The sequence below is a fragment of the Bactrocera neohumeralis genome, chromosome 6 (assembly GCF_024586455.1).
Source record: "Bactrocera neohumeralis isolate Rockhampton chromosome 6, APGP_CSIRO_Bneo_wtdbg2-racon-allhic-juicebox.fasta_v2, whole genome shotgun sequence".
Classification (NCBI taxonomy): domain Eukaryota; kingdom Metazoa; phylum Arthropoda; class Insecta; order Diptera; family Tephritidae; genus Bactrocera; species Bactrocera neohumeralis.
Window position 1 is genome coordinate 5,561,057 of NC_065923.1, and position 14,360 is coordinate 5,575,416.

At 34.0% G+C, this 14,360-nt stretch overlaps 2 protein-coding genes across 5 annotated transcripts; one reads left to right on the forward strand and one right to left on the reverse strand.

The window, feature by feature from the left end:
* Positions 1 to 2: 2 nt before the first annotated feature.
* On the reverse strand, positions 3 to 2,903 carry LOC126763065 (serine incorporator 3). 3 transcript variants are annotated; one of them, XM_050480261.1, is made up of 7 exons: positions 2,737 to 2,903; positions 1,916 to 2,465; positions 1,748 to 1,857; positions 1,501 to 1,684; positions 1,229 to 1,435; positions 601 to 739; positions 3 to 532 (listed from the first exon to the last, which is right to left on the reverse strand). In XM_050480261.1, the coding sequence occupies exons 1-7, from the start codon at positions 2,770 to 2,772 to the stop codon at positions 394 to 396; spliced, it is 1,365 nt and encodes a 454-aa protein (XP_050336218.1). In that variant the 5' UTR covers positions 2,773 to 2,903; the 3' UTR covers positions 3 to 393. The 3 variants fall into 3 exon arrangements, with proteins under 3 accessions (XP_050336218.1, XP_050336217.1, XP_050336216.1); XM_050480260.1 differs by having other exon boundaries at positions 601 to 751; positions 2,737 to 2,902; XM_050480259.1 differs by having other exon boundaries at positions 601 to 760; positions 2,737 to 2,902.
* A 457-nt stretch (positions 2,904 to 3,360) lies between these two features.
* LOC126763068 (aspartate aminotransferase, cytoplasmic) lies at positions 3,361 to 12,057 on the forward strand. Of its 2 annotated transcripts, none has more exons than XM_050480265.1 (7): positions 3,361 to 3,833; positions 9,481 to 9,588; positions 9,802 to 9,875; positions 9,946 to 10,423; positions 10,495 to 10,660; positions 10,971 to 11,113; positions 11,184 to 12,057. In XM_050480265.1, exons 1-7 carry the CDS (start codon positions 3,719 to 3,721, stop codon positions 11,330 to 11,332), a joined length of 1,233 nt encoding a protein of 410 aa, XP_050336222.1. In that variant the 5' UTR covers positions 3,361 to 3,718; the 3' UTR covers positions 11,333 to 12,057. The 2 variants fall into 2 exon arrangements, with proteins under 2 accessions (XP_050336222.1, XP_050336223.1); XM_050480266.1 differs by lacking the exon at positions 3,361 to 3,833 and adding an exon at positions 6,835 to 7,002.
* Positions 12,058 to 14,360: the final 2,303 nt, after the last annotated feature.

Below are 14,360 nucleotides of genomic sequence, written 5' to 3' on the forward strand. Positions count from 1 at the left end.
CGTTTTTAAATTGGCGTTTACCGAAATTTTAATATTTATCGTTCGCGCTTTGAGACTATTTCCTTTTGATTATGTATATAATAAGTTACGGTATGTATATAGTACACTTGTATTTTTTGAATATATATTGGTTAAGTGCATTCGCTTGCATATATGTACGAATGTCTGTTTATAGAGTTTAATATACTTTGATAAGGAGTATCATCATTGAATCATCACATTAAAAGATATATTTCAAATATTTATGTAGCTCACAGACAAGTAATGTTAGTAATGACTTCAACTCTTGATCTTTTGACTAATCATAGTAATTTATACTTGACAGCGTCAAGTTGTTACTGAACCTAAAGTTCTATTCAGCTTCTTGAAATTAATTGTTTGCCGTCAAACTCTTTAACTAAAGTCACGGTTAGTTAGTATTATAGGTGCCACCAGACTCCATCCGTATATGAAAACTCCAAGCCAACTGGATATTATTTTAATCCACATCGAAGCTGCATTGGCGTTGAAGAGCTCAATGTCGGAATTGGGTCTAGAAAATCAATGGAAACCATTGCACAATTACATACAAACAGCACACACACAAACACGAATACTTACTTGTACCAATTGGTGAGTGTCATCATGACGTAGAGGGAAGCGCAAACAAACACAATATGGAACATGGACCAGGAATAAGTAACGCCCTCATTTTCGTTATCGGTTCCGTTCTTGCCATCACCAGTGCCGGCTTCTGAATCTGAGAGAGCTTCTGTTAAGACTTTGTTAGTGCATTTGTACAACAATTTACAGTCGCGACAGTAAAAATTACACATAAAAATATGAAAAATTTTAAATGAACCAAAATAACCAAATCCATAGCACAGATTTTTGAACCGTTGCATTTCGCATGGTTGCATTTTAGTTCGCATATACATTAAAGATGACCGAGAGTTGAAAATCATAATGAAATAAAATGAAAAAGATAAGAGTGTTAGCAAATTGCATTAAAAAGTATTAATTGTGTTTTTATAGTGAGGAAATTCGAAGTGAGTCGGTGATACAGTAATGTGAGTATGCGAAATAAGCGTAAATTCAATGGTGCTCATTCTTAAATGTTAATGGTTTGCAGAAGGAATGTGTTTCAAATGCTTAGAATAAATTAGTAATGTACTCTATGGGCATAGTTGATTGGTGGTGATTTGAGAAAGCGAATATCTTTAGTTATATCATAAATTAAACCACTTACCACGTTTTTCGCCGTCATTGTTGATTTTGGAAACCTCGACAGCCGAGCTAATGCAATTGTAGAGAATGCAGAACAACCAAACTACCAGACCAATTATATTTGTTGTGTCAAATGTTACTTTGGAGTTGTGTGTTGGTGGTGCAGTGGTCGTATTTCCAGATGTAACACCACTGATAACACCATACAAGCCGGGATTGCATTCCTTCTCTGAAAGAAATGAGACACAAGTTAATAATTTGTAAATTTATCAAATGGTTTTTCCTCAGCCTAACCTGGGTTATTGGCAACAGCGGACCAGGTCAAGTAAATGGTGTAGATTGTGACTAAAGAGCTTTGCAATAGACCTGAGTGCGGCAAACGATCCTGGACAGCTGGCAAAACCGATATGATGCTCACAATAAGACAAAGTATAAGATTGAACGAAATGAAGAATTTGTTGAGACCGCAACCGCTAGACTGAGAATGTGAAGTAACGTGTAAAATAATTTAAAGTAAAACAGAACAAAATGTATACCTTACCTGCGTGAAGTAAATATACAGCAACGAAATGCCTACTACGGATAAGGCATAACTTACTAACGTAACTCCGACTAAAGCATAAAAGTAGCCTTTATTATTTTCCGCATTTTCTGAAGAAAAAGACATTATCAGATAAACAACCGTTTGTTTAATGTAAGTGCTACCAACCAATCCAATTCTCCGCAATAGAGTGGGCAAAATCCACAATTATCACCAATTGTACCAAAATGAATGCTAAACCGCCTATTAATCCTACCCACATCATTGCCGGACCGAAAGAGCCATCTGGTATGAAAATTGCACCAATTGCAGCTCCGAAGCAAATTAGAAATTTCAATCCCCAAAATTCATTTTGTATATGCGAGCGTGGATCACGTGAACTCTTTACACCCAACATGATTAGTGCCATCAACATAAAGAAACATGCGAGTCCAAAGCAAAGGCGATAAACAGCCATGTAACCGAGTGCATATTCACAGTCTACTTGTAGATTTCCAGAAAAGGATAGTGCCTTAGAGCTTATTGTGGAGGTTGAATTTATACAGAAAGGTAACTTTTTAAGCGTATCCTGAAGACCCGGCGATAATGCAATAGCACCCAAAACTGTGCCCACCAGTAGCATGAAGGCATACATAAAACGTGATGAAGTCGAGTTCTTGCAAGAGGGGCAAGCATTACAGCAGCAACTGGCAGCTGTACCAGTGCAGCATAATGCGCACTAAAAATAGAAAAAAAGTCCATATGGGAAAATCAAAATGTATATTTCTAAGAATACATGGTGATGAGTAATTATGGAAATATGTAAATTCCTCATTTAAGATAAATTCATTTTCACAATTATCTTATTAGAAATGTCGTACACACATATTTATAGTCACATCTCAAATTTGTCACATAAAATATTGATTTTTGTTTTTTTTTTAAACACGAAGAACGTAATTACTTTAGATATGAATTTCCATATTTTTTTCCATATTGACTATACTCACTTGAGCTGCGGAGCATAGGCCTAGAACGGCTCCCATTTCTTCCAAAAATAAGTTTCCTTTTCGGCAATAAATCTGTAATTTGTAAAACTACACTTGAATTAATTTTTCCTTGTCGTAAGAAAAATAAGCTATTTCTGTGTATTTCTTGAATTTCGCTTTGTTTGTAAAATGTCAACAAACCTAAAAAACGCAAGGTTGCTTTCTGCAATCAAGCAGTGTTCAGACATTTAACAGACCTTTATTCAGAGAACGCTTTATTTTCTATTTAGCAATTTCCTGAAAAATTTTAATGAAATACAATCACTTACATATAAAAAGTTTGAAGCCCTCTTGTACTCAACGAAAAAGTAGTAGTCAGTTTTTGTGTATATTAAAGTATCACAATGGTTTTCATATTCAAAAAAATTTATAATAACATTGTCGATATAAATTCAAAATTAAGATGTCGATTAGAGCAATTGTAAGTCGGGCTAAAAATTGGCTGTTATAGTGTTAAAGGCATATGGTGTTTAAAATCTGTTCTCATTATGCCTATTCTCAGTTTCGCTGTTTTCATTCGTAATATTCGCAAAACAGCTGATTTCAGATTCATTTGACATTTTTTTGTGTAATTTTTGTTTGTATTTAAGAACACTTTCAAAGAGATGTTTTTAAACATTCCGCACCACCTGGAATAGCAATCTTAAAGTAGTCTTAAATCCGCATTTATTTATTATCTTCCTATCGCAATCTATTTTTTTATTTACACTATCAAGGAAGTGGCAGATTATCGACAATTTCACTGTGTTCTCGAAGTGATTTGATAATCTTTTATTAAGTTCGTGCGCGCGTTGTGTCATCTAACGAAGACGTTCAAAGCGAGAGGCATCAACTCTCACACAGCGTTGTTCTTTACTATATTTTCAGTTTGCTCGAGCATTTCTGCCGCGCGGTTGATTTTCTATTAAACGTCATCAGAACATATTACCTAACTGAAAAAAATATGTCCAATTCTGTGTTCGAAGCTGTTCAAAAGGGACCAGCCATAGAGGTCTTCGCCCTAAATCGGGCATTCTTGGAGGATACCGAACCCAAGAAGGCTAACCTCGGAGTGGGAGGTAAGTTGCGACAGGGAATGAGGTAATACAGTAGTAAAAGAAATCGTAAAAAGGTGAATGCACGCGAAGCAACAATTGTTCCAATACGGCAATTTATTCAACTTACACCTACATATATCAGGTATTTCTTATTGGCGAAGTAGTGAAGTTGTATAGTGCTGTATTTAAAGAATCATACTCAACAAAATCACACCTTTGCTTACGTGACTTTTTTGGCATTAACGCCTAGTTTTTGGAGCTTGCTTCTTACCTATTTCTTTATGGAATCGCCAAAAGGTCACATCAAAGGTCAAATGTACTGTATACCCACAAGGCAGTATTTGCCAAACACTTCACTCAGTTTGTTAGCAGAAGATCCTTTGAACTTTGCGTGTACAAATTGGTTTTTAAATTTTCTTATTATTTGTTATTACATGTGTTTATGTAGCCCTGTATGTTTATATGTTTATGTTTGATTGAATTTGTTTGATTACCGGCTTATCGCTTTCTTTAATAGTAAAAACAACCAATTATCTGTTGGCTGTATTAATTAAACTATAATTGTATTCTCATCGATTCTATGAATGAGATAAGAACATGGATAAATTAGTAAAAACACGTTTTAAATTAACATACTAAATGCAAATATAGAAGCTAGCGATTTTTGTTTATACCTAAGAGCGTGAGAGTATTACATAAGCAGACAAGCTAAGAAAGTTACATTAGGATCTGTTTCTTGCCTGCTAATTACCAAAATTTAATTACAACTTTTATATATTATATTATACTAGTATATGTTGCCGCGTTTTGTTAAATTTGCTCCGAATGAACTAAGCGGCGTTTTAAATATTTTCAAACTACAAGTTGGGCCAATGTACTTTAAATTAGTTTTATTTGTGTCTATGCAAATATTACTACCTTGGATGTTTGGTTATTATTCGTAATCATGAAGCAAATATAATAAATAACAAATTTTTATATTTGTTCATTTATTAGTATAGTTATAAACGAGCCCTTTAATGGTGTAAGTGTTTATATACGGTTTCACATTTTCTATATGTACTTAGTAATAAATATAAAAAAAAATTGTTAAAAATTTTTCTGCAGTCCACTTTATTAGAATAAGTTATATATTTGTTTATGTACTTGTGTGTGTTGTGTATGTATGTGCTTACATATGTTATAAGCGTATATAATATACATATAACATTCAACAACTTTTTATCTGTCCTGCACTTCTATGCATGATCATATTTTGTCGTCAGAATATTTCTTTCTATTTTTGAATCTATAAGTAAAGATGTGCACGTAGCCACACTTAAGTAGAAATAATATATAAATATCCAAACTCATATGTAGGTGTAAGTAAATACTTTCATTAGTACCTTTTGGCATTGATCTTGCGAAAGAATATTTACGGTAGAAATATAATGAAAGCTGAAATGCAAAAATTTGAAAGCATTTCATTTCGTAAGCAGAAGACTAATCTAAATGCTGATTTCGATTTTAAACTCACTTAAATGAAAATATAAATGCATACATATGTAAATAAGATATTAAATAATTTATTGAGTTTGATGTCGAAATTCCTTTCCCAGCAATTAACTTTTTTTATTATAAATTTGTTATATAATCGCAATCAAAAAACTTTTACTTTCCGTGGAGACAAACATCTGGTGCTTTATATAAATTAACGTATTCTTGAGGTAGGTATGATTTAAAATTTTTGTTATTGTTAATTTTCGCTTGTTTGCACTTCTTGCGCCGTGATATAAACTGGTGCAACAGCGACACTGCCAATTTGCAATTGAATTTGTTGCTTGTAGATAAATATGTCGTTCTTGTGTGCATACATATACATATATATATATACATATGTATATGCATACAAATATGCAGAAAGAAATTGATATGGCGATCTGCCATTATCATTTTTTACGATATTCCACGATCCATTTTTCTGCATTATCTGCTATAAATAACTATTACTAGTAAATGCTTTTCCTGTTTTTGAGTAGTACACAGTTTAATATTTTTTATTTATTCAAAGTGGTAATATGAATAAAATATTCTAGTATCGTTTGCCACCACTTAGCTGCGCAATTGTATTAATTATTAGTACTGTTATTGCACTATAACCGGCAATGAGCAATAAGTACTTACATACGTGTTTTGTAAAAATTATTGTATGTACAGTTATGTTCACAATAATTCGTTCTGCTCGTTTAGGAATGAAAAAAAAATTATAGTTTTCACAGTTTAATATAATTTAAAATCAATTAGTTTTCGGATTCTAAAATACAGTTAAACACCTCCATATAAATTAATAATAATAATATTTTTGACTATCTTTCGAAAAGTAATTCAGTACATATTTAATCGAATAAACAATATTGCGGATACTGGCGGTATATATCGTAGAATGGTGTCCATTAAACCTTTGCACATATCACCCGGACTGATTGCCCTTCTACAATCCATTCAAAGTTTTTATTAGTTCGTATTTTTTTGAAACATTTTATTTGGTACATATCTCCCCACATATTTTTGATTGGATTCAAGTATTGAAATTTATCTGGCTTTTAAGTTGGGTTTTAACAAATGTTTTCTGATTGTGCCTGCACTCATATCGCGACTAAACTCATTCCTTTTGAGAGCTGAAATGTGGATGTCTTCGAACATATTCTATGATTTTTTGGACAGCATATTCCTCTGTCTGTCCTTTTAGGCCACATGTTTGTCGAACACAAATCATTTTTTATATATCCTTGTTTTCCGTAAAATTTAAAATTTTTTTTATTAAATTTAAAAATTTTCGGCGTTGAAGCATATCCTAACTCGCATTGCTATTGATATGAGCAATACTGTACTCGTATATTATAGAGATGAACACTTTGTACTCGACTCGCTTATTTTATCGGATATTTGATAATATTTACTTTTAATTGGTTGCCTTCCTCTGCACTTGAGATCGTTTAGTAACTGTAGTTAAAGCATTACTGCAGTACGGTTTGAATTTTCTGGTTGACGTGCTAACTTTTGAAACTACGGAAGAATATCAAAAAATATAAAAAGATGCAGCAATCTGTCTTCAGCAAAGTCAATAAAGGTGCCGCGATTGAGGTTTTCGCCTTAATGAGGGCGTGTGCTAAGGATATATCGCCCAGAAAAGTCGATCTCAGTGCGGGAAGTATGTGGATAACGCTTTTGAAATCTTTTGGCACGTGTGTACATATTTTGTATACAATGTTTGTATGTATGTCTCAGCACATTTTTTCATAATTTTAAAATTCGTTGCAGGTGGTACAGTTTTTAACAACAAATACGCTTCACGAAAATTAACGCAGGCAAATCACACAATAAAAGTGCGAATTACTCGTTATCACGAGCTTGCTAAATAAAAGCTCTCAAATGTTGATAAAAATACAACTGCAATAACAAAAAAACATGATAACATACATCAATAACGTTGATACTAAACACGTGATTTCAGAGGAAAAGATTCATTTTAATGTTTACATTTTAAACAAAAATGTTTTGAAATGAATTATGTGAATGTGGACTGAAAAAGCCGTTTGTAATTCTTATACCTACATACTATATAAAATGTGTCGGTCATCCATTTATATGTATGTATGTATATATGTACATATGTTATTTGTTTTATTTTAAAAGTTTGCAAAAGCGAAATGTATGCCAACAAAGTTGCAATGTCAAGGTTCGCTTATAAAACGCTCTAGTGCGTGTGACGTCAATTAGAGTATATTAATTTATTCTAAATCACTTTCATTATACAAATTTGTTATTATAGCGTTTAGTTATATTTTTATTTTATTTTTATATTTGACCCCTCGGCTGGGTAATCAGCTGTTCTTCTTTTTGTTTTTATTTTTTTGTTGATAAGAGAGGGAGTACGTATACATACATACATTGCTAGTTAAGCAATTATGAGCTAAATTGAGAATCAGCAAAAATGCGAAATCAACCAGGCAAATAATTCTGTTAGCGTCATTCCTAATACATATTATATATGATACATGTATGTATACATGTGTGTACCCACGTCAACAGTGATTTGCTCTGTACATACACACATCCAAGAATATGGAACATACTATATATGTTTGTTGTATGTACATAAGTATATGTATTTAAAGATGAAAAAATATTGCATGCATACATATGTATATTTGTAAATTTATTGCAGTGATTAATTTTATTGAAGGTCATAATATTCTATATTTCTCGACAAATCTCTGATAAGACCGTCCACACATTATAGTTGTTTCCTATCTGAAGCCAACAAACACAAACTGCTGGAATTTGGCAATTCAAGTAATCTAACAAGATTAGCATTATGGTTTCTTGGTTTTTTTTTTTTGTTAACAATAATTGTGTTACCAAGCTGAAATAAGTTTCTTTATAACACTTTTACCATAAAAAATGTTATCCCATGGAGACTTTGAAAAATTATTAATTACTAATTTATTCTACCACTTACGTTAATACATTATTTTTTCCTCTGTTTTTTTCATTAATTGCCCCCTTTAGGGTTCTATTCTTTCATGCAAACTCCCACATGTGCAAGTGCACTCACATGCATCTGTAATCACTGCTTGAATTGCCACTCGGCCAGCCATGCAAACAATTCAACTCATTAATGTCAGCCATCTGTCAATGTGGCTAATAACAAATAAATAAAGCGGCAAAAATCGTTCAGAAACAAGGCTATCACGTGTCTAGCTTAATAGCTGTGCATTTCTTTTTATGAATGAATTGAATAATTGCTCTATAAGTGCATATGCGATATATTTTCAATACCATTCATCTTTAAGCGGCGTTTCAAATTGCAATTGAGATATTGCTAGTGCTACGTTTGTGTATTTTTATGTAAGAAAAAATTTGTTTCTTGTTGGTTGCAATAAAAATGGAATGCATAGATTAAGCGTAGATTATATATAGTTTATTGAGTAAATAAATTATAAGCGAAAGTGGAGTTACCCGAGATCGCTGACAGTGCTAAAAAGAGGTTTTCCACTGCTGCACTGATTCCGTCCGTTCAGTATAGAAATCGTTCCCAAAATTTATAGAGACTTGATAGCAGCTCGTGATATCTGAAGAAGCGGACAGTAAACTGTCTTAGTTTTCGTAAACAAAGGCTTCCCCTCGTTTCGCTTATGACGCACCGAACCGATAAGGTTTCTGTGAAACTCTCTCCAAAAACAAGAACCAGATCGTTCTTGTGAAGCAGACTCTTCTGTGAAATAAACGATATTATAATATTTTAAAGACGTAAAGCTGAGCTTAAATATATCCATATATTTTTTTTGGAGAAAGTATGTGTCAAACTTAATAAAAATCTTGCTTCATAGAAAAAATTCGTATAAAAAGTATTATGTATAAAAAATAATAAAAATTTAAATTAAATTTTCCCTATTCCCATTATGATAAATGGTGATAAATGCATTAACAATAAAAAGCTAGAAGCATAAAAAGAAAACCTCATTAATACATTCATTCACCTATTAGTGTAATAAATTATTGCTTTGCGTCGCTCATCTTTAATTGAATTGAAGCAGTTTTTGTAACTGTAATTTAATAAAATGAAAAACATTGTAATATAATTACCATAGATTAATTAATGATTTTTTAATTTTTTTACTTGCAGCCTACCGCACTAATGAGGGCAAGCCCTGGGTGCTGCCGGTGGTGCGTAAAACTGAAATCAAAATTACCAGCGATGAGACAATCAATCACGAGTATCTACCAGTATTGGGTGAGTGTAAAAAACTCTATAAGCGCACACACATACACATATGTATATATTAAATTTTCACAGTTGTATGTTATTATTATAAAGTAATGGATTCCGATTGCTTTTTGAGTTAATAAAATGAAATAAGTAAAAAAATAAAAGCAACTAAATTTTTATACAAACAAAAACAACACACTGCATTGACTAATTTACATCGTTTTACTTCAATTAAAGGCAATGATGCATTTACAAAGGCCGCCACAGGCTTGTTGTTGGGTGATAACTCGAGCGCTATCGCAGACAAGCGCGTAAGTAAATATTAATTGAGTTTCATAAAACACTAAAACTATTAATGTAATTGTTGTTGCACTCTTTCAGGCGTTCGGCATTCAAACGCTCTCCGGCACCGGTGCGTTGCGTATAGGCGCACAATTTTTGCGTGTCATACTCGATCGTCGTGTTGCCTACTACTCAAATCCCACATGGGAGAACCATCACAAAGTGTTTGCGGATGCTGGCTTTGAAACGCTGCGCTCGTACCGCTATTGGGATCAGGAGAAGCGCACCATCGATTTTGAGGGTCTCTTGGCCGATTTGGATGCCGCGCCTGAGGGTGCTGTTATCATCTTGCACGCATGCGCACACAATCCCACCGGCTGTGATCCCACACAAGAGCAATGGAAGCAAATCGCTGATTTGATGGAGCGCAAGAAACTTTTCCCATTCCTGGATTCGGCATATCAAGGTTTCGCCAGTGGCGATCCGGAGAAGGATGCCTGGGCTGTGCGCTACTTTGTGGAGCGTGGCTTCGAGTTGTTTGTCGCACAATCGTTTGCGAAAAACTTTGGCCTTTATTGTGAGTGAAAGCCGCTCGTTGCTAGAAATAGTCCACTCTTTTTAATGTACTATGTAATTTATACACTTTAGGTGAGCGTGTCGGTAATTTGACGGTGGTGCAACGTAACGCTGCTTCGTCGGAAGCTGTAGCATCGCAGTTTACTTGGTTGGTGCGTGGCATGTACTCGAATCCACCAGCGTTTGGCAGTCGCATTGTGGCCACAGTATTGAATAATCCAGAGCTGCGTAAGGAATGGTGAGTTATTTTCGAATTTCAAAATCATGTTCGAAACTGCATAGTTTGAGATGCTGCGTGTATATATTTTACTGTTACAATTGCTAAATGAAATTTTAATTTTTACTCAGATCTGTTTTTTTTTTCAAATATACCGTTATTATTGAAACTTATTGATCGTTTCGGCTTTATTCTGATTGTAAATCAAAGCCATAATAGGAAATTATAAACTCGACATAATTTCTGTTCTTTTTTTTAATAATAATCAATCATAACCTCACTAATATTGCCCATTCTAAGATTAATTTCCATATTTTAATAATTTCCACAGGATGGACTGCATTCAAACGATGTCTGGCCGAATCATCAAAATGCGCAAGGCGCTGTTCGACCGTCTCACCGAGCTGCAAACACCGGGCACCTGGGATCACATTGTCTCGCAAATTGGAATGTTCTCATACACTGGCTTGAACGGTGCGTTAATTGAAATTCTCCATCTGTAATTTTAAACTTAATTAACCTATAAATTCCTAAATTTTCACAGAGAAACAAGTGCGCGTGCTCATCGATGATTTCCACGTGTATTTGCTGAAGTCGGGACGCATCAACATGTGCGGCCTCAATGAGAACAACGTCGACTATGTGGCACAGGCCATACACACGGCCGTCACGAAAGTCGGCAGTCACATTTAAATTCCATGCGTGTGTCTGTGTAAAACTCAAACCAGCATTTACAAATGCATTACAAAAACAAGAGCAAACTATAGTTAATGTCGATGCGAGGAGGATTATAGTTTGCCGAAACGCCGATATTCAAAAGCTTTCAAACGTATACACATAAATTTATTAGGGAATGTTTATACGTTATATAACTATATATACATATATATACAAATACATAAGATGCTAGTAATTCATAAGCAGTTCAGCAGCGTGCAAACCCCTACAAAAACAACTAACAACCTCTTACAATGTTTTTCCGAACTCCCCTCAGAGCAAAAGAAAGAAACAGAAAACAAATACAATAATAATGTCGTAAAACAACAAATACAAGCAACCTATAGAATTTATTTTGTATTAGTAATGCAAAAATGCAGAACCGAAATCAAAGTAAAATACAAATATTTGAAAAAAAAACGCCAAACAATTTTGTAGCGAGCGTAGAAAATGAACAATAAAACAAAAATAAATAACCAAATATGAAGTTTAGGAACACAAACAACGCTATGTATTTACACAATAATAAGAGATAATATTAGAAATTATTTAAATAAAGTGCTAAGCAATTATACTCTACTTTGTATTGTAATATTTAGTAAACATTTGTTGAGCGTTTAGCGAGCAGGTTCCTCATAATATTGTATGTCAATGTGTATGTTGAAATAAAAAAAAATTAAATATATTATAATTAAAAAATAGTTCGAGTTTTTTATGAATAAAATAATGGCATTTTAGGGTATTAGGTAAAATTTTCATGCGTGCTTTCGTACTTCAGCGCTAAAAGGACGGAAGAGAGACGAAATTTAAAAATAAAATAAATTAAATTAAAAATTAGTAAAAACAGGGTTGCAAATGATGATAAAATAAATAAATGAATTAATATTTATTTTTTTTTTGTAATTCCGAAATCTTTTTTCCAATTTCTAATCTCAAATGTCGCATAGAAACTAAAAAAATGTTTATATTTAACTTAAAAAAAAATGATAATTTCAGGTTTATAATTAAAAAAGGAAAAATTTTGAATGTAAATATTTCGTGCTTTCTTAATTAAAAAATTCGCAAGTAGTTAAAAGTAATAATTAATTACAATTTTTATTAATAGTCTCCCACAATCTGTAAAAACATGTTTCAACGTGTTTTATTATTTTATAAGCCTCTCAAAAAACCACTAACAACCTAAATAACGCTCGTGGAGTTGCAAGTTCCAAATTACCCAGCCTACTCCTCACCCACTTAGCGCTGTTTCACATCTATTTGGTTCCCATTTCGTCTTCTTGCTTAATTTCTTATTTTCAATTATTTTTGCCATAATTGCCGAGGCAGCGGAAGCGCAAGTCCAACGATATTTCCCTCCAAGCAGTTAAACAAATAATAACAAGAAACAAAATGAGCAAAAGCTCCAAAAAAAGAAAGAAACTGAAAAACAAAATTATAAATGTGGAAAATGTTGAAAATGGAGCATAAAAAATTGTAACTCGTGTACCCGTCACCGGTTTGTTAGGCATCCATAATTATGGCTGCGCGCGCACAGCACTGCTCTAACGCCCCTAATTACCATGCTCCTACAAATGTGTGTGTTTTTCTATGTGTGTTTGTATGTATGTAAGCAATTACATTTTTTATATGCACTTTTTAGAGGCTTATTTACAAGTTCATTAATCTTCGAGCTAATACACTCTTGATTTCTTTATTTCGCTCTAATTTTTTCCAAAAATCGTCAGTCGGCCGCTTTGCTGGCGGCCGAAAAAGTGTTTAATGTTATTTATGTATTGGGTTGTCCGCTACAAATTGCACCGTAATTGGTTGGCGGAAGCCTTAAAGACAAAAAAAATTATGTTTTTAACCATGGCATTGTGCTCGGTGGCCTTACAACAACAACAATATTGACGTAGTTATGTTTTATAGCAAAATTAAGCCTGGCAGTTAATTACACAAAATTTTCTTGAATGAACTTAAACCAATTCTTGATTGACCGGTACCACAAAATATACACCAATGAGTTTGTATTGAAGAAGTTACTATTTTCTATGCTTTATTAACTATTTATTATACACATTAAGCACTCCCAGCGTGATAGAAATACGAGTGCATTTTCCTAACCTCACTTCAGCATTCAGGAGCATCAGCTGTGCTTCGAAGCCTTCAACATGCTACTTAAAAAAACAGATATTGCAAGGGTGATGTCGAGAGATTGGATTTGTGACTGCAAGTTTCAGCACTTAAGGGGTTATATTCACATAGGAATTCTTCTTCTTTACTGGCGTAGACACCGTTTATGCGGTTATAGCCTTGTTAACAATAGCGCGCTAGTCGTTTCTTCTTTTGGCAATGTGGCGCCAGTTTGAGATTTCAAGTGAAGCCAGGTCCTTCCCCACCTGGTCTTTCCAATGGAGTGGAGGTCTTCCTCTTCCTGTACTTCCCGTGGCGGGTACTGCGTCAAAAACTTTCAGAGCTGTAGTGTTTTTGTCCATTAGGACGACAAGACCTTGCCAGCGTAGCTGCTATCTTCAAATACGCTGAACTATGTCAATCTCGTCGTTTATCTCATATAGCTCAGGGTGCCATCGAATGCGATATTCCCCGTGGCCAATGCGCAAAGGATCATAAATCTTTCGCAGAACCTTTCTCTCAAAAACTCGTAACGCCGACTCATCAGATGTTGTCATCGTCCACGCCCCTGCGCCATATAGCAAGACGGGAATAATGAGTGACTTATAGAGTTTGGTCCTTGGTTGGGGTCTCCTTTTTGTGGATTGGACAGAGCACACTTAAATGCCAATCGTCGGGCATGCTTCCGTCCGACCATATTGCACAAAGAAGCTGATGATTGCTCATTATCAGTTCTTCGCCGCCGTATTTGAATAGTTCAGGATAGCAACTAGAGTAGAAAATCCTTCGGCTGTCTGTTGTGATTGCAGCTTTACGACGTGGAACCTTCCTTGCATTTGTTGATGTACGTTTTTTGCTGCACAGAGATGGATTAGTATTGTGGCTGCAACAA

What these genes read in the sequence shown, in the direction of transcription:
- LOC126763065 (XM_050480259.1), bottom strand. Translation starts at nt 2,772, where the DNA reads ATGGGAGCCGTTCTAGGCCTATGCTCCGCAGCTCAA. An exon ending in TGTATATTTACTTCACGCAG is followed by an intron (nt 1,685 to 1,747) that starts GTAAGGTATACA and finishes TCACATTCTCAG; the next exon opens with TCTAGCGGTTGCGGTCTCAA. An exon ending in CGCTGTTGCCAATAACCCAG is followed by an intron (nt 1,436 to 1,500) that starts GTTAGGCTGAGG and finishes CATTTCTTTCAG; the next exon opens with AGAAGGAATGCAATCCCGGC.
- LOC126763068 (XM_050480265.1), top strand. Translation starts at nt 3,719, where the DNA reads ATGTCCAATTCTGTGTTCGAAGCTGTTCAAAAGGGACCAGCCATAGAG. An exon ending in GGCTAACCTCGGAGTGGGAG is followed by an intron (nt 3,834 to 9,480) that starts GTAAGTTGCGAC and finishes TTTTACTTGCAG; the next exon opens with CCTACCGCACTAATGAGGGC. An exon ending in CGAGTATCTACCAGTATTGG is followed by an intron (nt 9,589 to 9,801) that starts GTGAGTGTAAAA and finishes CTTCAATTAAAG; the next exon opens with GCAATGATGCATTTACAAAG.